Source organism: Ranitomeya imitator, chromosome 5, assembly GCF_032444005.1.
Source record: "Ranitomeya imitator isolate aRanImi1 chromosome 5, aRanImi1.pri, whole genome shotgun sequence".
NCBI classification, from domain to species: Eukaryota; Metazoa; Chordata; class Amphibia; order Anura; family Dendrobatidae; genus Ranitomeya; species Ranitomeya imitator.
The window spans coordinates 78,349,584-78,370,194 of record NC_091286.1 but is presented as its reverse complement, the minus strand read 5'-3'; the positions used below and the strand labels follow the sequence as shown (position 1 = coordinate 78,370,194).

Below are 20,611 nucleotides of genomic sequence, written 5' to 3'. Positions count from 1 at the left end.
ATACAATACGGAGGACTATGTGGGGCCCACTATACTATACGGAGGACTATGTGGGGCCCACTATACTATACGGAGGACTATGTGGGGCCCACTATACTATACGGAGGACTATGTGGGGCCCACTATACTATACGGAGGACTATGTGGGGCCCACTATACTATACGGAGGACTATGTGGGGCCCACTATACTATACGGAGGACTATGTAGGGCCCACTATACTATACTATACGGAGGACTATGTAGGGCCCACTATACTATACGGAGGACTATGTGGGGCCCATTACACTGCGAGGAGGGCTGTAAATACATATCAAAGTTAACCCGCAACTTTGTCCAAATTTTTTTTTTTATGTTGGACCTCTCTGTATTTGAGTTTGACATCACTTACCTAAGTAATCTCATTCACACGGCCGATTTTTCCACATATGAGAAAAACAGACCCGACTATTCTGATCAGTTTGATCCGCGTTTCGTCAGTTTTTTTCGAACGTGGTGAAATTATTAAAAAAAAATTTCAACATCTCCTTTCTGACGGCCCATAAAACTCAGACTGCACATCCGATGCCATCAGGTTTTTCACAGACCCATTAATTTGCATTGCTGATTTTGATCCAGCGCATATTCTGCGACATGTGAATGGCCCCAGGGACTATCAGGGATAAGTGTCATCTGTGGAAAACACTGTGGATGTGTGAAGACTGGAGCTGAGAATGAGCACCTATACAAGGTCCATGGGGGTAAATGGCGCCCCGTCCCTCGCTCCGATCCAGCCGCTCCCAGATTCTGTGCTGACTGCCGATGTCCTGTGAATACACTGACAAGTGGGCGTGGTTGGAGTCTGATCACTGGATCGGAGGCGCATAGGGCGGGATGATTATTATCTCTATTCACCAATAAGGCTACATGGCTGCTCGTTCTCCCCCCAGGCTGCCATCAATATCAGCTTAGTGGGGTCCACCACCCTGCACCCTCGGATCAGCTCCATACACTGTAGCAGCTGCTCACATTCACTTCAATAGGAGCCGATCTGCTGGAGCGATGCGAGGCTCCGGATGAGTGATACTAGCGGGACACCGGGAGCAGCCGCAGACACTCACTTCCTCCTCTGCACCTGCACCGCTTTGAACACGTCCTCTCTCTTCAGCACCACGTAGTCCCCCTCGCAGATGAGCTGCCCGCAGGCTGGCACCGACTCCGCCATCCAGCCGCACAGCCCACGTGTGACACACACACTACTTCCGGGGTCCACTGAGAGCCAGGCCGGAAGAATCGAACACCGACCGCATCCACCTCGCAGACGGACTTAGGATAACCGATCGAGTCAGTCGATGAAGTCATTTATTACTGATACCGGAGCCCTCAGCCCAAGACTCGGTCAGCGACACATTACTGGCGTAGTGACAGAGGCGAAACAGTATTGACGGAGGGTCGCGTTACTATGGTGACCAAGACAGCTCCCGGAAGTGACGTCACGTGGGCGCTAAACTAGAAACTGAGAAGAAGCAAAGCAGGTGAGTGAGCGGCTGTGGTGTCAGTGGCTGCACATAGTCACCGGGTCTCAGCACAGGTGACTGGCCCAGAGGCAGAACTACAACTCCCAGCAGTCAGGTTAGGAGTTGTAGTTTGTCACCAGTTGTAATACAAAGCGAATGTGCCTTGTGCTGTATCAGCAGTGTGGGTGGGCCCCAGACTCCTGTCTGTGTGTGTGTGTGTGCTCCAGCAGGCTCCTGTCTGTCTGTGTGTGTGTGTGTGTGTGTGGGCGGGCCCCAGGCTTCTGCGTGTGTGTGTGTGGGCGGGCCCCAGGCTTCTGCGTGTGTGTGTGTGGGCGGGCCCCAGGCTCCTGTCTGTGTGTGTGTGGGCCCCAGGCTTCTGTGTGTGTGTGTGTGGGCCCCAGGCTTCTGTGTGTGTGTGTGGGCCCCAGGCTCCTGTCTGTGTGTGGGCCCCAGGCTCCTGTGTGTTGTGTGTGGGCCCCAGACTCCTGTGTGTTGTGTGTGGGCCCCAGGCTCCTGTCTGTCTGTGTGTGTGTGTGGGCAGGCCCCAGGCTCGTGTGTGTGTGTGTGTGTGTGTGTGTGTGTGTGTGTGTGTGTGTGTGTGTGTGGGGGGGGGGGGCTCCAGCAGGCTCCTGTGTGTGTGTGTGGGCTCCAGCAGGCTCCTGTGTGTGTGTGTGGGCAGGCCCCAGGCTCCTGTGTGTGTGTGCTCCAGCAGGCTCCTGTCTGTGTGTGTGTGTGTGTGCGCTCCAGCAGGCTCCTGTCTGTGTGTGTGTGTGTGTGTGCTCCAGCAGGCTCCTCTGTCTGTGTGTGTGTGTGTGCTCCAGCAGGCTCCTGTCTGTCTGTGTGTGTGTGTGGGCGGGCCCCAGGCTTCAGTGTGTGTGTGTGGGCGGGCCCCAGGCTTCTGTGTGTGTGTGCTCCAGCAGGCTCCTGTCTGTCTGTGTGTGTGGGCGGGCCCCAGGCTTCAGTGTGTGTGTGTGTGTGTGTGTGTGCTGGCCCCAGGCTTCAGTGTGTGGGCGGGCCCCAGGCTCCTGTGTGTGTGTGTGTGTGTGTGCTCCAGCAGGCTCCTGTCTGTCTGTGTGTGTGTGTGGGCGGGCCCCAGGCTTCAGTGTGTGTGTGTGTGTGTGGGCGGGCCCCAGGCTTCAGTGTGTGTGTGTGTGGGCGGGCCCCAGGCTCCTGTCTGTGTGTGTGTGTGTGTGTGTGTGTGCTCCAACAGGCTCCTGTCTGTGTGTGTGTGTGTGTGTGTGTGCTTCAGCAGGCTCCTGTCTGTCTGTCTGTGTGTGTGTGTGGGCGGGCCCCAGGCTTCAGTGTGTGTGTGTGTGGGCGGGCCCCAGGCTCCTGTCTGTGTGTGTGTGTGTGTGTGTGTGCTCCAACAGGCTCCTGTCTGTGTGTGTGTGTGTGTGTGCTTCAGCAGGCTCCTGTCTGTCTGTGTGTGTGTGTGGGCGGGCCCCAGGCTTCAGTGTGTGTGGGCGGGCCCCAGGCTTCTGTGTGTGTGTGTGGGCTCCAGCAGGCTCCTGTCTGTGTGTGTGTGGGCCCCAGGCTCCTGTCTGTCTGTGTGTGTGTGGGCCCCAGGCTCCTGTGTGTTGTGTGTGGGCCCCAGGCTCCTGTGTGTTGTGTGTGGGCCCCAGACTCCTGTGTGTTGTGTGTGGGCCCCAGACTCCTGTGTGTGGGCCCCAGACTCCTGTGTGTTGTGTGTGGGCCCCAGGCTCCTGTCTGTCTGTGTGTGTGTGTGTGTGTGTGGGCAGGCCCCAGGCTCCTGTGTGTGTGTGTGTGTGTGTGGGGGGGGGCTCCAGCAGGCTCCTGTCTGTGTGTGTGTGTGTGTGTGTGTGTGTGTGTGGGCTCCAGCAGGCTCCTGTCTGTGTGTGTGTGTGTGTGGGCAGGCCCCAGGCTCGTGTGTGTGTGCTCCAGCAGGCTCCTGTCTGTCTGTGTGTGTGTGTGCTCCAGCAGGCTCCTGTCTGTCTGTGTGTGTGTGGGCGGGCCCCAGGCTTCAGTGTGTGTGTGTGGGCGGGCCCCAGGCTTCTGTGTGTGTGTGTGTGTGCTCCAGCAGGCTCCTGTCTGTCTGTGTGTGTGTGTGGGCGGGCCCCAGGCTTCAGTGTGTGTGTGTGTGGGCGGGCCCCAGGCTCCTGTCTGTGTGTGTGTGTGTGTGTGTGCTCCAGCAGGCTCCTGTCTGTGTGTGTGTGTGGGCGGGCCCCAGGCTTCAGTGTGTGTGTGTGTGTGTCTGTGTGTGGGCCCCAGGCTCCTGTCTGTGTGTGGGCCCCAGGCTCCTGTGTGTTGTGTGTGGGCCCCAGACTCCTGTGTGTTGTGTGTGGGCCCCAGGCTCCTGTCTGTCTGTCTGTCTGTGTGTGTGGGCAGGCTCCTGTGTGTGTGTGTGTGTGGGGGGGGGGGGGCTCCAGCAGGCTCCTGTCTGTGTGTGTGTGGGCTCCAGCAGGCTCCTGTCTGTCTGTGTGTGTGTGGGCGGGCCCCAGGCTTCTGTGTGTGTGGGCCCCAGGCTCCTGTCTGTGTTTGTGTGTGTGGGCCCCAGGCTCCTGTCTGTGTTTGTGTGTGTGGGCCCCAGGCTCCTGTCTGTGTTTGTGTGTGTGGGCCCCAGGCTCCTGTCTGTGTTTGTGTGTGTGGGCCCCAGGCTCCTGTCTGTGTTTGTGTGTGTGGGCCCCAGGCTCCTGTATGCATGTGGGCCCCAGGCTCCTGTATGCATGTGTGTGTGGGCCCCCAGGCTCCTGTATGTATGTGGGCCCCCAGGCTCCTGTGTGTGTGGGCCCCAGACTCCTGTATGCATGTGTGTGTGGGGCCCCAGGCTCCTGTCTGTGTGTGTGTGTGTGTGGGCTCCTATGTGTCCACCCAGCGGACTACACAGTAATTACCTGCCAAGGATTCGAGAAATGCCGCTACTATCTTAGAAACAGCGCCACTCTCTGACCACAGGTTGTGTCTGGTACTGCAGTTCAGTGCCTTGAAAGTGACTGGAGCTGAGGTACAATACCACACACAACCTGTGCACAGGTGACGTGCTGTTTCTGAAAGAAGCCGCCATGTTTACCCCCCTGGATTAGAAGGGTTTGTGCGGGCATTCTTACCCAGATGCTGCTGAATCCTGCGCAGGATGAGCATGCACAAGCCAGCGAGGAGCGTGCACGTGTCTTACTGATTGAAAGGAATCCCTGGACTCGCCTCGTCCCATCACGTGCCTTCCTTCCCCCGATGCGTCCGTGCAGTGTGAATGATTTGGCGTAGCAGCTGAGAACCTAATGAAGACCTAGAAGTTTAAAGGGTTTGTCCTGGTTTTCACAAAAGTCTGCAGTCACTCTATATGACTGCAGACTTGTGAGTCCTCGCAGCATGTGCTGTGAGGATTTTCCACTGCCGATACCCAGGTCATGTGACTGCAAGTATCTGATTTACGTACTTCCGGCCACATTTTAAGTAGAGGTGGGCGGCCTACAGACTTTCATGATAAACTTGAGCAACCCTTTTAAGGGGATTTTCTTGTTTTGGAAAATCCCTCTTCTCCCATTTGAAGTTTGTTGTTGTCACCCTCCCCAGGTCCAGCACCGAGTCTCTGCTGCTGCACCGGGTGTCTTATTCTCTGCAGCCAATAGCTCTGAGCTGCTCATGCCGTCACCTGAGAGAGAGCCTCTGAGCTCAGTGTTTGGCTGCAGAGCTGTCGATCTGATGTCAGCACTGTATAACAGACCCTGGGAGAAGCATTGTTAGATCTGGGGAGGGTATGTAAAGGTTTTTTTTTCTCTGATCGCCCATGACGGCACCACGGAGAGAGGGGATCCGCCCACCAAGGACAGGAAACCTACGGATAAAAAGGCGGTACCACTCTCCTGCATCAGTTGGTTTCCTGTCCTTGATGGGAGACCTACGGACTTACCAGTCGTCGTTGGAATTCCGGGGCCAACCAGTCCGATTCAGGCAGCTGGGGTCCCTCTGCCTCGGCTAGGGTGGTGACCCGAAGCGCCACCGCTGGGAGCCAGTGGGCCGACAGGGTGTGCGGGGGAGGTGACAAGGAGTTCGCGGTCACCTCCCCAGGTAAGATGCAGCAGCGGCAACATCCAGGGGGGTCCCTCTGTGGTTGCGGGAGGTGCGGCGTGGCCCTCCCCTAGCACGCGTCAGCCTGCACACTGCACGCCATCGGGTATGCAGAGCCACGCAGTAGGGTCTGCATAGGACCGGGGGTGCCGGTCAGCAGCGCCATATCTGCACTCCGGGCGGCCATCCTGTGAGTACGGCGCATGCCAGGAGTTGCGCTGGTCTCGCGAGACGCTGGGCTGGATCTGCGCGGCGTTCGGCGCTCCTCGCCGTCGGCTGAGCGCTACTGCGCAGGCGTCGCCAAAAGATAGGTCGCTTGGGCGTTCCAAAGGCGCCGCAGAAGCGTCTGCGCAGGCGTCGCCAAAGGATAGGTCGCTTGGGCGTTCCAAAGGCGCCGCAGAAGCGTCTGCGCAGGCGCTCCTCGCCGTCGGTTAAGCGCTACTGCGCAGGCGCCGGGGAAAGCGGCGGGAGCTTTAAAAATGGGGGATTTACTTCCTCTCAGCGGCTCTGCAGTTTATCAGCAAGAGCCTTAGGAGCTACTAAGGCATCAGGCGCAGCCATCGTTATTAGCAGCAGACCAGCAGCAGTATGAGCGACCCGGCGTCTCCCCTGCCTGGATCACCTCCACCTACAGCATCGCCTCAGCAGCAGCAAAAAAGGCGACAGCAGAAAAGTTACCAGGACACCGGCAAAGAACGCCAAAGGTCTCAACACAGCAAGGAGTCCAGCACGGCGTCGGGGAAAAAGCCAGAGGCTGAGAATCCCCAACCGGTATTTATGGGTCCTGGAGGTGGTAAGTTGATCTTCGTGAAAGTTAGAGACAGTAAGATTATTATTTGTCTCTTTTAGGGGAGGAAAAGCGTAGGCAAAACAAAGCACAAAGCCTGTGCCATCTGTAAAGAGGATCTTCCACCCGCATGGGAAAAGCAGCTATGCAATTCCTGCATACAGCAAACAGTATCTGAAAGCCTGCCTGGGTTTGCAACAGATCTTAAAAACCTGATTAAAGAACAGGTGGAAGACACCTTTAGATCCCTTAAAAGGGGAAAAAAACGGAGAAGGACCAGACACAGGTCCCCGTCCCCAGTCTCTAAATCTGACAGCGATAGTGCGAGTTCAGCATCCTCCGACTCCTCCTCCTTATCCTCATCATCCACTTCTTCCTCAGGAGGTCACAATTGTTTCCCGCTAGAGGACACTGATGGCCTCATAAAGGCAGTGAGGAGTACTATGGGAATAGTAGACCCCCACCCCAAAAAGTCAGCACAAGACATCATGTTTGGGGGATTAGAACAAAAAAAGAGGAGAGCTTTTCCGCTTAACGAAGCAATTGCAGCGTTAATTAAAAAGGAATGGAAAAAACCCATGAAAAAGACTCTCCTAACCCCGAAAAGGAAATACCCCTTCGAGGATGAATCCTGTTCCTTCTGGGAAAAAGCTCCCAAATTAGATGTAGCAATAGCCAAAGCATCAAAGAAATTCGCTCTCCCGTTTGAGGACATGGGGGTCCTAAAAGACCCTATGGACAAGAAGGCGGACGCCTTCCTCAAGGGCTCTTGGGAGTCAGCGGGAGGAGGCCTGAAACCAGCAGTGGCAGCAGCTTGCACATCCCGCTCCCTAATGATCTGGTTAAATCAACTAGAGGGTCAATTAAAAGGGAAAACCTCCCGAGACTCGATGCTGAAAACATTACCTGTAATAAGGGGAGCGGCGGCTTTTCTGGCTGACGCCTCAGCAGACTCTATCAGGTTAGCCGCCAGGTCAGCAGTGTTCGCCAATGCGGCCAGGCGTGCCCTCTGGCTTAAAAATTGGCCTGGCGATCTGCAAACAAAAACAAAACTATGTACTATCCCCTGCGAAGGGGAGTTTTTGTTCGGTTCCACATTAGATGACATCCTGGAAAAAGCCGGGGACAAGAAAAAGTCTTTTCCCTCCCTTGGTCTCCCCTCTTACCGGAAGCCCTTTCGGAACAAGAGGTTTTTCCGCAAGAACCCTGGGAGAGGCCAGGGAAAGTGGGAGGATAAGAGGAACAAAAACAAGGGGTTCATCTTTAACAAAAACCCCACTGATAACAAGAAACCTTCTCAATGAAGGTTCGCCCCAGGTGGGAGGGAGGTTATCTCTCTTTCTTCCAGCCTGGAAAAAGATTACCTCCAGTCAATGGATTCTGAACATTATAGAATCAGGCCTGAGGCTGACATTCAAAAGATGCCCCCGTCCCTCTTTTATGATGACATCCATAAGATCTTCGGCAGAAGAACAGCTGGCTCTGGAAAACGAGGTCATCGAGTTAGTAAAAAAGGGTGTACTCCTGGAGGTTCCCCCACAAGAAAGAGGGCAAGGGTACTATTCCCCTCTATTCCTGAGGAAGAAACCAGACGGTTCCTTCAGGACTATTATAAATCTAAAGAAACTAAACGATTACCTGGAGATTCAAGCATTCAAAATGGAAACGATAAAGTCATCTATCAAGATGTTGTTTCCCCAATGCTTCATGGTGGTCCTGGACTTAAAGGACGCATATTATCACGTCCCAATACACAAAGATCACCAGAGATTCCTCAGGATGGCAGTTCACATCAGGGGAGTCCTAAAACACTTCCAGTTTTCAGCTCTACCATTTGGTCTTGCCATAGCTCCGAGGATTTTCACAAAGCTGATAGCGGAGGTAATGGCTCACCTCAGAGAAGAAAATACCCTAATCGTTCCATATCTGGACGATTTCTTGGTGATAGGCTCCTCCCCGCAACATTGCGAGGATCAACTGGCAATAGTGATGCATTCTTTGAAGGAATTGGGCTGGCTAATAAACATGGGAAAGTCCAGACTAATGCCTTCTCAGGTCCAGGAGTACCTGGGTCTCACTCTAGACTCCAAAAAGATGGAATGTCGTCTCCCGGAGTACAAGATACAAAAACTAAAAAGTTTAGTATCGAGAACCCAATCTCTCCCCTCCATAACACTCCGTCAGGCCATGTCCCTCTTAGGCTCTATGACCTCTTGCATCCCTGCAGTCCAGTGGGCCCAATTACATTCAAGAGAACTTCAATGGCAGATATTATCGGAGCAAATCCATCTAGGAGGGCATTTAGACGGGCAGTTGACTTTATCTCCTCGCACCAATCACTCTCTAACATGGTGGAAATCGCAGGAAAATCTTTCCCAGGGAGTCCCGTGGGTAATTCAGATCTCGAAAGTCCTGACTACGGATGCAAGCCCTTCAGGGTGGGGGGCTCATCTGGGCGACCTAGTAACCCAGGGCACTTGGTCTCCATCCACAGTCAACAAATCCTCCAACATGAAGGAGCTCCTTGCAGTAAAATTTGCCCTTCAGGAATTCTTGGGGGTCCTTCACTCTCACCATGTAAGAGTAATGTCGGACAATCGGGTGGTAGTATCTTACCTAAATCACCAGGGGGGCACCCGTTCCAAAAATCTAATGGAGGTGACCAATTCAATCCTGCAAATAGCCGAGAGCAACCTCTTATCCCTAACAAGCTTACACATAAGGGGAGTGGACAACTACAAAGCAGACTTCCTCAGCCGGTCCAGTCTAAAACAGGGGGAATGGGAACTAAATCAGGCGATATTCACCCAGATCACAGAAAGATGGGGCGTTCCCAAAATAGATCTCTTTGCGAGTCATCTAAACAAAAAAGTAACCTCTTTTTGCTCCCTATCTCCCCTGGGGAACCCAGTAGCTGTGGACGCCTTCCTGATATCTTGGGGTCACCATCTGGTATATGCCTTCCCTCCTCTTATTCTGATTCCAGCAGTGCTGAGGAAGATTCGGGAGGACGGGGCGCTGGTCATCTTAATTGCCCCGTTCTGGCCGAAGAGGCCTTGGTTCTCATGGATGAGGAAGTTATCAATATCAGTCCCTTGGGTATTACCAGACCTCCAAGATCTGTTGTCACAGGGCCCAGTCTGTCATCCGCAGGTCAAGAACTTGCACTTGACAGCTTGGCTCTTGAAAGGAAATTACTAGAAAGCAGGGGGTTCTCTCCGGGCTTGATCTCAACTCTGTTACAAAGTAGGAAGCCTGTTACAACAAGACAGTATGGCAAGATATGGAAAAAGTTTCTGTCATCATCAGGTGCAAAAATAGGGAAAGAAATTCCCCTTAATTCCATATTAGAGTTCCTACAAAACGGGTTGGAGATGGGTTTAGCCACTAACACCCTAAAAGTTCACGTGGCAGCTTTGGGAGCCCTATTCAACTTTGATTTAGCCTCAAATAGGTGGGTCGCTAGATTCATCAGGGCGGCAGGAAGATCAAGGCCTCTTCCAGTAAAAGTTGTTCCTCAATGGGACTTAAACTTGGTCCTTAAAGCCCTGACTAATTCTCCATTTGAGCCATTACACGAATCTACAATAAAAAATCTATCCCTCAAAACAGCTCTATTAGTCGCCCTCACTTCGGCCCGCAGGGTTAGCGATTTACAGGCTCTCTCAGCTAACCCTCCCTACACACAATTCCTAGAGGATAGGGTCATTTTAAAAACAGACCCAGCATATCTCCCAAAAGTGGCTTCAAAATTTCACAGGTCTCAAGAGATATCTCTCCCCTCCTTCTGTCCCAATCCTAAAAATAAGGAGGAACAAACATTACATACACTAGATGTAAGAAGATGTCTCTTACACTACCTAGAAGTCACTAGAGAGAGTAGGGAGGATTCCTCTCTGTTTGTGTGTTTCCAGGGTCCCCGGAAGGGGAAAAAAGCATCTAAAGCCACCATAGCAAGATGGATCACGGACGCCATCAGTCTATCATACTCAGCAAGTGGGATGTCTGTTCCCGGGGAGATTAAGGCTCACTCAACAAGAGCAGTAGCGACTTCCTGGGCGGAGAAGGCCGGAGCTTCCATAGACCAGATATGTAGAGCTGCTACCTGGTCCTCACCATCCACATTCTATAGGCACTATAGATTGGACCTAATCTCCTCTTCAGACCTTACTTTTGGTAAAAGGGTTCTGGAGGCGGTTGTCCCTCCCTGAATGTACTATCTATGCAATTCTCTCCGTGGTGCCGTCATGGGCGATCAGAGAAAAATATAGTTCTTACCGATAACGGTATTTCTCTGAGCCCATGACGGCACCCGTACATTCCCTCCCTTCACTTATGGGTGCACACATCAAATTAGTGCCATAGTCTATTTATAGTCTTTAAACACGCGGTATCTCGTTATGATAAACAGTTAAAATTTAACAAATGTTTAGTAGTCTCCCATCGTTCTCTATGTAAAACAACTGATGCAGGAGAGTGGTACCGCCTTTTTATCCGTAGGTTTCCTGTCCTTGGTGGGCGGATCCCCTCTCTCCGTGGTGCCGTCATGGGCTCAGAGAAATACCGTTATCGGTAAGAACTATATTTTTTTTAAACAAGCTGCATCCCTAATCTGCCAATGCTTAGGAATAAGTTGTGTGGTTCTCGTCTATGCCATGGTATGAATGGACGATCACTGATTTGCTCCGCCTACTGGACTCCTAAAAAGGATCTGTCAGCACTAATTTGTAAGGTAAAGAGCCAGCTGTAATGGAGCTGTGCGCAGACTGAGTCCCCGGCTCAATGATGTCTTTTAGAGATTTGCTGCCCACAGCAATGACTGCTCCAGCACGAGATTTCGGACAGCGGAGACAGGCCACTCAATGACCTGTCATTCACAGACTGGAGGTAGACGGTGGGTCTGGGGAGTCTCAGACAGGGAGGAGAAGGCCCAGGGTACAGTCTGGCCCCTGAGCACCAACATCCTGTTAGAAGAAAATGACATTAAAGAAGAACAAAATGGATTTCTTCACCAAAGGTATCAATGCACTCAGTATACAGCACCATTACAGCCATGTCTTTACATTATTAGGCTATGTGCACACGTTGAGGATTTGGCTGCGAAAAAATGAACTTTCTGAATTTACCAAATGGCTGCAATGAAACAAACAGTGAAAAATTTAAAGGGGTATGAATACATACCCACTGTATGTGACACATGAAGTTCATGTCAGGACTCCCACAGCAGACCTGGAAATCTCGAGGCCATACTCGGACTGTAAAAGACTGAGACCTGTGAACCTGGCCTTAGCCTGAGCAGGGAGTGTCTGGAGAGAGGAGCTTTGCTCTGTAATTGAAGGGACGTCTTCTAGCACAGTATTTCTTTTCCACTGTCGCTGTAAGCGTAGAACTTTATTTTCTTCATTTCATTCTACATTTCAGCATTGTTACAGTGAGAGTCCAACAAAACGCGATGTTATGAGTCAGAGTTGGAGAGGAGGTGGAGGAGCTCATCATTATTCAGGAGGATGGAGAGGCCGCTCCTGGAGGCAAAGGGGCTGCGGAAGAGGCCAAAGCGGAAACTGGAACAAAAACCCTGGGACCCATCCATCAAGTGAGTCAGACCTCATGGAAAAAACTGCAACAAATATTAGTCATTGAATTGCTACAAATTCTATTCACGTTTTCTTAAAGGGAACCTGTCACCACAAAATCGAAGATGAGCTAAGCCCACCGGCATCAGGGGCTTATGTACAGCATCCTGGAATGCTGTAGATAAGCCCCCAATGTATCCTGAAAGATGAGAAAAAGAGGTTAGATTATACTCGCCCAGGGGCGGTCTCGCTACGATGGGCGTCGCGGTCCGGTTCGGGGCCTCCCATCTTCTTACGATGACGTCCTCTTCTTGTCTTCACATTTCGGCGCAGGCGTACTTTGTCTGCCCTGTTGAGGGCAGAGCAAAGTACTGCAGTGCGCAGGTGCTGGGCCTCTCTGACCTTTCCCGGCGCCTGCACACTGCAGTACTTTCCTCTGCCCTCAACGGGGCAGACAAAGTAAAGTACGCCTGCGCCGGAGCCGCAGCGTGAAGACAAGAAGAGGACGGCATCGTAAGATGGGAGGTCCCGGACCACGACACCTATCGGACCGGACTGCAGCGGGACCGCCCCTGGGTGAGTATAATCTAACCTCTTTTTCTCATCTTTTAGGATACATCGGCGGCTTATCTACAGCATTACTGAATGCTGTACATAAGCCCCTGATGCTGGTGGGCTTAGCTCATCTTTGATTTTGGGGGTGACAGGTTCCCTTTAAAGTGAGTGAGTGTCCACAATTCTTTTTCTCTATGTAAGCGCAAAACAGGATGCATATTAATTTCTTAGGAGACGTGTGTAAGGGTATTGTATACAGTGAACTCAATGATTCCACAGATTGTGATGAGTGCCCCCTCATGGTCACTGCAGGCACTGACAATCTTGTTATGTCACTCCAGGTCTGTGCAGGCCGTATGGCTTTATCTGGCAGTCATATTAGGCTACTTTCACACTTCCGTTGTTTAGTATCCGTCACAATGCGTCGTTTTGGGCAAAAAACGCATCGTGTAAATGTGCCCGCAGGATGCTTTTTTTTCCCCATAGACTTGTATTGCTGACTGATCGCGATGTATGGCCACAAGTTGCGTCCGTCGTGCACTGGTTGCGTCGGGTTTTTGCGGCCCGTCGTTTGGGAAAAACGTTCAAGGGAACGCTTTTCTGTACGTTGCATCCAGTTTTTAATACTGCGCATGCGCAGCAGGAAATATCGCTCTCACTCTCTTCCTCACCCAGAATTCTGTCGGAAATGTGAAAGGACACACTTCTGTCGGTACGTCGTGCCGATGCTTTGTGACGGGCGACTACCGACGGAAGTGTGAAAGTAGCCTTAATAAATGGGTTGTTCAGTTTTATCTCTATTCTGATATGTCCGTTTCCTGCACATAAAAATAACATTAACATCTGTATTTACCCACAGCAGCTTCTGCCACTGCTTTCCACTGACATGTTGACATTGGATGAGCTCTGCAGCCAATCAGTGGGCTCTGTGTAGATGGCACCAGACTATTGAGCCGGGTGATTGGCTGCAGCAGTCATGTGATGTTGATGCAACTTTATTACTACTGCAACCACAATATAAAAAAGGTTTAGTATTTCCACTTTTAAACACTAGTGGGAGCAGGTGCTTAAATTTGCCATGAAAACCTAGTGCAGAACAAGCTCACCTTACGGCTGCAGTAAATGTGGGCGGAGTCTGCTCACGTGTGTGTGATGTCACCTTTCTCCTCCCCTTCTGCGCGCTTGTAAAAGGATCAGAAAGGATGGCGTTTAGGATCACAGTGAGGAGCCATTTTGTTGGTAACTTCCAGTGATCAAGTGTAGTGTTACCGAGGACGGCGGGCAGCACCGATTGTGTTAGTTGGTGCTACTCACTGTATCATATGCTGGGGTTAGATATGAGGAGTGTATCACGTGCCCGATTAGATACACTTACCGTAACACACCCTGGGATTAGATACAGGGCTATGTGTAGTTTATTACATGACTGGATTAGATATTGACCTCAGCAAAGTGTATCACACAGGATGGGATTAGATACACAGTATGTAATGTATGTAAGATGTGGCCCCGCTCCGTCCACTTGTATGTGAGCAGTGGTGTAATGTGTGACCTCGCTCTAGCCACCATATTATACTCCTATAGAAGTAGACATTCGGGTCACACATTACACCTCTGCTCCCATAGAAGTGGAGAGAGTGGGGTCACACATTACACCTCTGCTCCCATAGAAGTGGAGAGAGTGGGGTCACACATTACACCACTGCTCCCATAGAAGTAGACAGAGCGGGCGGGGTCATAGAAGAGCAGATCTCATAACTTTGCAACCCTTACAAAGTAATTTTCATCCTATTGAACCCCCTAGATTCCCCATATAGTCCAATGGGCCCACCTAGTGCACCAGACAGTATAAAGGTTCCACATAGTGCTCCACAGTATAATGACCCCACATAGATAGCATATATAGATGTCCTGTAGACATATAATTTCACAAGCCCCCTACATATAATGAATTTGCACCATTTAGTTACTTTCATATGGCACTAAAGGGTGTTTAACCTTGTTTACTTTAGCAAATAAATAAATGAAAAACATGATGTGGGGTCCCCCCTGTTTTTGGTATCCAGCTTCTTTTACACTTACCGTGTTTTTTTTGCGGCCCGTTATTGCAGGGTTTTTTTTTGCGGGCCGTATTGCCGCAATTTTCACGGTCTGCCGCAATGACTGACCGCAAAAAAAATTGCGGATTGCTGTTTTTCAGGTTCCCAATACTATAGCTTGATTACATGTGGGGATTCCCTAGCAGCCAGACAACCCCCACATGTACTTATGCTGGCTAACAGATGTAAATCATTCAGCTGCGGCAAGAAAAACAATCTTCGAGCACTAAAAAATACTCGGAGGTCACCCGAGCGTGCTCGAGAAATCTCGAGTAACAAGTATATTCGCTCATCACTAGAGATGAGTCTAATATACGGCAGCTGAAGGCCTAATAAATGCTTCTAGATCTGCGACATTAGTACCCCTATTTCTCCTTCGCCTAATTAGGGGACACAGACCGTGGTGTATGCTGCTGCCACTAGGAGGCTGACACTAAGTGATACAAGAAACTTCTCTCCTCCCCTGCAGTATATACCCTCCTGCTGGCTCTCAGCTCCTCCCCTGCAGTATACGCCCTCCTGCTGGCTCTCAGCTCCTCCCCTGCAGTATACACCCTCCTGCTGGCTCTTAGCTAACCAGTTCTTGCTTAGTGTCTGTAGGAGGCACATGGGTCTGGTTCAGACCCCAACCTTTTTATTTTATTTTTTACTTTTCTGTAAATTTTTTTAAATTAACGGAGTGAAGGGGGCGACGGATCCTGTCAAGGTTCCGATCTCCCCCTGAATCATCAACAGGCGAGCACGCGGAGTGTCGCCTCCCCGTATCCTCTCCTGCGACGTGGGAAGCCATGCCTGAGCTCACTTCAGGGGCGACGGTTCCTTAGGGGCCCGATCTCCCCACACCAGCAGCAGGCGACCACATAGAGTGTCGCCTCCATGAATCCTCTCCTGGAGCCAGGCCTATAGCCGGACAACTGGCCCTGTCCACCCGGGGGATGAACTCCGTGGATGTACAGAGGCCCCTCTCTATGGCGTCCGAGCAGCCCCCACTGTCCCACCACTGTGAAAGCGGATGGCACAAGGAGGCGGACGGTTCCTCTCCACCTCCCTAACAAAGAGATGGTGCATTGCGGCTTACACCTTCATCCCTGCACCGTCCACGCTGCAATACCTGACCTGCAGCAGAGCAGTAGAGTGCGCGTGCTTTCTTCACCGCTGAAACCCAGTCACCCGCGGCGGCTCCATGCCGGGACGCGCACCGATGGTGAGTGGATCCAGTCAGCAATGGGCCTCTGCAGCGGGATATTCACATGCTGACAGACAGCCTCAGCTTCCCTGTGGCCCACCTCCCTGAGGTAACGCTCCGGCCGGCTGCAAAAATGTAGCCCCCGGCTTCTGCCGATGTGTAGGCCCCATCTCAGAAGCCGTGCCCGCACTATCGCGCGCTAAGGCGGCTCCGCCCACCTTTTCTGGCGCTTCTTCCCTGGCACGGGAGCGATCGCTTCCCTCGGCAACGCTGGTATTGCTCACGCTGGCTGCAGAAATTTAGGCCCTGGCTTGGGCCTATTCATGGAAGTCACGAGGCTCCACCCACATAGTGTCTGTGGCTCTGCCCCCCAAATTGGTGACTCTCGCTCTCTGCGAGACTTTACCACCTCTGCAACTACCGGTGGCCATCATGGTCCACACACACACATACATACACACACACACACACACACACACACACACACACACACACACACACACACACACACACACACACACACACACACACACACACACTATGGTATTACATTAATGGGGCACAACGATTCTGCAACCGAGTAAGGAAGTACTGCATAAAGGTGCATATTCACTAGTCTTAAAGGCACATGACCAGTATTCCCTGGTCTTAAAGGCACATGACCGGTATTCCCTGGTCTTAAGGCCACATGACCACCATTACTTTTCTTAGGGGCGCATGACCAATATTTCCTGGTCTTAAGGGCACATGACCAGTATTCCCTGGTCTCAAAGGCACATGACCAGTCCGAAGCCGGTCACCCTAAATGAGCTCAGGAGCCCTCCGCCGCCGATCCCAGCTTATCCCAGAGTACCTAGTTCCCTGAGTGGGCTTCGTCACTGCCGTAACCCATGGATTCTCTGACAAGAGATTGAAATCCTCCGTGAACCCTCTGTGGCTCGGAGTGCTCGCAGGACCAATGTAGATGGTCTCTTTCCTTCAGGCTAGCAGGAGCCGTAAATTTTCTAGAAACATACATGCGCCTAGAAAACAGAAGTTTCATTTCCGGATCCCTCACCAATGATTTGTGGAGAACAAGTCTCTGAATATGGATCGGTTATTGCCTTGATTCTGGACTCACCAGAACTTCAGAAAAGGATGGATTCGCCTATTTATATCATCAACCAATATCTGTAGATTGACGAGGACTTCGGTTCTACTCTAGATCACGCAGCGTCCCTCATGAGGAAACTAAACTCCCTCGCAGAGCATCTGCCATTCACCTGGACAGGTCGCGTCCATATAAGCGATCCAGTGGACAGAAACTTCTGCAATCACGGTATCCTTTTTTTTTTTCAGCCAATATGCAAACACGCGGGGTGTCCACTCCACGTATATCCACCTAAGACGTGAGATTCCATGCTTGGTCTGATTCTTAAGGGCGACGGGTCCTCTTAAAGGGCACGATCTCCCCACACCATCGATAGACGAGCACATGGAGTGTCGCCTCCATGTATCCTCTTCTGCAGCCAAGCCTAATGCCGGACAACCAGCCCTGGCCACCCAGGGACCTTAACTCTGTGGATGTACAGAGGCCCCCCTTTTTGGCATCCAAACACACACTCTGCATCTCCACTTTTTAGCAGATGATGCAAGAAGGCGGACGATTCCTTTCCACTTCCCTGTTAAGAGGATGGTGGATCGAGGGTTCATCATTTTATCTCCGCACCATCAAAAGAGAGCGGCGAAAGTAAGAGATGGTTTTTCCTAACCTTCTGCATGCAGCCGCGCATTCTGTCACTTGGCATATTACCGGGTAGAATCTCCTGTGGTTTACCTACCAGTATCCCTACCCGATGGGTCATCAATTAAAAATACAACGGACTGTCAGATAGCAAATCTAGTTTGTTCCGTCTTGCGGCCTCCAGTTCAGCGCTCTACCCTTCCTTAGCTGCCGCATGTGTTACTAGAGCAATGGTCTCTTGGTCAAGGACCTTAACTATTTTGATTTCCTATAGACTCAACCAGCAGTGGCTCAACCAGCAGTGGATCCATTGTCCAGGACGGTCTAGATCTAAGGGATCTTGGTTCTAAAATGGGGACTGGAAAGTAAGACCGACCCTGAACCTCAAACTTCTACCAAGCTTGACAAGGTCCCCATTCTTCTGATGGAGTTCCTCCGCTCAGTCATTACTTCAACGGAAAAAGGTGGAGTTTCTGGCATCCACCGACTTTCGGGATGCTTACCTTCACATTCCTATGTTTTCCCCTCTTCAAAAATTCCTTCGCTTTCCCTTTCGCGAACAGCATTTTCAAATCACGACTTTGTCCTTCGGCCTTGCCACCGCACCCAGAGTGTTCTCAGGGGTTATGGTGGCTGTCACGTTCCTCTTGCACCTACAGACGTGGTTCCTCTTCCACCCTGCGCTGAGTCATCCATATCTCTTGCTATACCCTCTCTCTCCTGGGCTGGCAGCTAAACTTAGACAAGTTTTTTTCCTCTTTTCCAGCCCAGAAGATATCCTTTTTTGAGGATGATCTTCCAGAAGGTTGGTGATTCTCCCTTGAGACAAGGCCGTGGCCCTTCAACATGGAGCTTGCGCACTTGTTCACTCATCCCCTCATTCCATTCGATTTGCTAGGAGGGTTCTGAGGAAAAATCGTTGACGACAATGAAAGCATTTCTCTTCGCTCCTCTCGTTTTCTGCAGGTCAATCAGGCTTTCAGAGGGTAGTCTCTGAGCTCCTTCCTCATCCAGAGATCTTTCCTCCCGGTTCAATGGTTATTAGTGACTACCAATGCCAGTCCTCTTCTCCTGATCATTGTTCTGGCGATCCGAACGGTACGGCTAGTTCTATGGCCGGTCCACTGCCTTCTGGCGGGTCACCCCCATCCGATTCAATCGGACAATCCCACGTCTGTGCCATACGTAAATCATCTAGCAGGTACCCACGGTCAGGCGCCATGGCCGAGGTACCTCACATTCTCTGTTGGGCCACGATCTATCATTTGGTGATCTTGGCACTACACATCTCAGGGTCCCGCCTCATAGATCTGTCTTCTCTGGAGCACTCCAGATGTAGGTCGGATGGCGTCCAGACTGAACGCCAATGTACTATAAGTTCAAGGTTCGGCCTCCAAGTCCAAAAGCCACCGCAGTGCATGCTCTGGTCCTTCCATGGTACCAGTTTCCACTACTTCCGAGAAGGGCCCCAGTGATCCTGGGAGATCCGCACTGACCATGCCAGATTTTTCTCATTTGCAGAACTAGTATTTTTACGTCTTATTGCAACAAGACTGCAAATATGGACTTCCTCGCAGGGAGTCTTCACATGTGGTTCTTGCCTATCGCATACCGTTAGATCTTTGGACCTTAATGATCCTGGGAGTCTTACAGTAGACTCCTTTTGATCCGAACAGACTTTACTATCAAAGAAGGTCACCCCTTTTTTCTCTGCGGTCCCCTCATCCTGACGAGTCTTCGGAGCTAGCCGCTCTGTTCTTTCAGACCTTTTCCCCTTATTGCCATCAAGGCAAGGATGCCCTCAGGTCATCCCCGTCCCTTGTTACCAAGGTGGTATTGTATTTCCACAGTTATGAGGGCATCGTTCTTCCCTCATCTCTTTCGGCACCAGTCCACATAATGGAATGGGTTCCCCATATTCTGAACGTGGTGAGTGCTCTCAGTAGGTACGTCTCAAGGACGGCGTCCTTCCAAAGGTTGGACACTTGATTTGGGCTACTTCACTGTAAGAGGACAGCTTCCTGACAGTTACAGGAAGGGTTTAGCCGTTTCATCGGCCATGTTGGTTTGGTGGATTTTTTACACCATCCAGGAGTCCTTCCGTGTTAGGCTGACATCTATCTCCCTATCAACGTTTCTTGGTTTCTAGGCACCTGGCATTGGCACAGCACGCCTGCAAGATTGCGAGGTCGTCCACTCCGCATGCATTTTTGAAGCACTATAATTCCCACACTTCTACAGATGTGAATCTGGGCAGGCGGACTCTGCAGGCCATGGTGTCGCATTTGTAAGTAGCGGTTACACAGGGCCTGATCTGATGTTGTCCCCACCCAGGGACTGCTTTGGGACGTCCCACGGTCTGTGTCCCCCAATGAGGCGTAGGAGAAATAGGGATTTTTTTCTCTGAGCCATTCATTGGGGACACAGCTCCCACCCTGTTATTAGCTTTAGAACATAATTCCTAAGTGCAAACTGGCAAATGTAATATATAGAGTAGGATATGAAGTCTTCTAATGAAAATTATGTCACAACAAAGCCACAAGAAATTGCAAAGCTATCATATAAGGCACGGTTGTATTAAAGGTATAACGGTTGCCCAACTTTTATCGTATGAAAAATACTATATGTGCCAAAAATAGCTATAAGTGCAGTGGAAAAAGGGCTATAGTGCGTAAACTAAGACACAATATGTTGATGAGACACCATCCAGGGCTGCTACATACTTAGGCAGTTAACTGGTTCATGCAGCTTTACATGAACACCCGAGCTTTACACTATGGCCGGTCCGAATAACTAAAGCAGTTGTTACCATCCACCTCTCGTGTCTCCCCTTTTCCTCATAGTTTGTAAGCTTGTGAGCAGGGCCCTCATTCCTCCTGGTATCTGTTTTGAACTGTATTTCTGTTATGCTGTAATGTCTATTGTCTGTACAAGTCCCCTCTATAATTTGTAAAGCGCTGCGGAATATGTTGGCGCTATATAAATAAAAATTATTATTATTATTATTATTATCCAGGGCAAAACGAAATCAATAGAAGGCTGCATATACCCACTATAACCATATAGGATAAAGTGCAATTAGTGCTAGAAAGGTTAATGAACCAAATGTGCAGCATGCACCATATATACAAGGCTAATAATATAGCATAGTTCTAATATACAACAGA

General features: G+C 50.9%; 2 protein-coding genes across 4 annotated transcripts in view; one reads left to right on the top strand and one right to left on the bottom strand.

The window, feature by feature from the left end:
* The window catches only part of TRMT6 (tRNA methyltransferase 6 non-catalytic subunit), a 56,535-nt gene extending 55,268 nt beyond the window's left edge, over positions 1 to 1,267 (bottom strand). The window contains exon 1 of one of the 3 annotated variants that reach the window (XM_069768825.1): positions 1,100 to 1,267. In XM_069768825.1, coding sequence (XP_069624926.1) covers positions 1,100 to 1,203 — 104 coding nt within the window. In that variant the 5' untranslated portion in view covers positions 1,204 to 1,267. The other 2 variants (XM_069768828.1, XM_069768827.1) reach the window with 2 other exon arrangements.
* Positions 1,268 to 1,407: 140 nt separating this feature from the next.
* The window catches only part of MCM8 (minichromosome maintenance 8 homologous recombination repair factor), a 100,905-nt gene continuing 81,701 nt past the window's right edge, over positions 1,408 to 20,611 (top strand). Inside the window, exons 1-2 of the mRNA XM_069768824.1 lie at positions 1,408 to 1,513; positions 11,730 to 11,901. Of these exons, the coding sequence (XP_069624925.1) occupies positions 11,766 to 11,901 (136 nt within the window). The 5' untranslated portion in view covers positions 1,408 to 1,513; positions 11,730 to 11,765. The remainder of the gene's footprint in view (positions 1,514 to 11,729; positions 11,902 to 20,611) is intronic.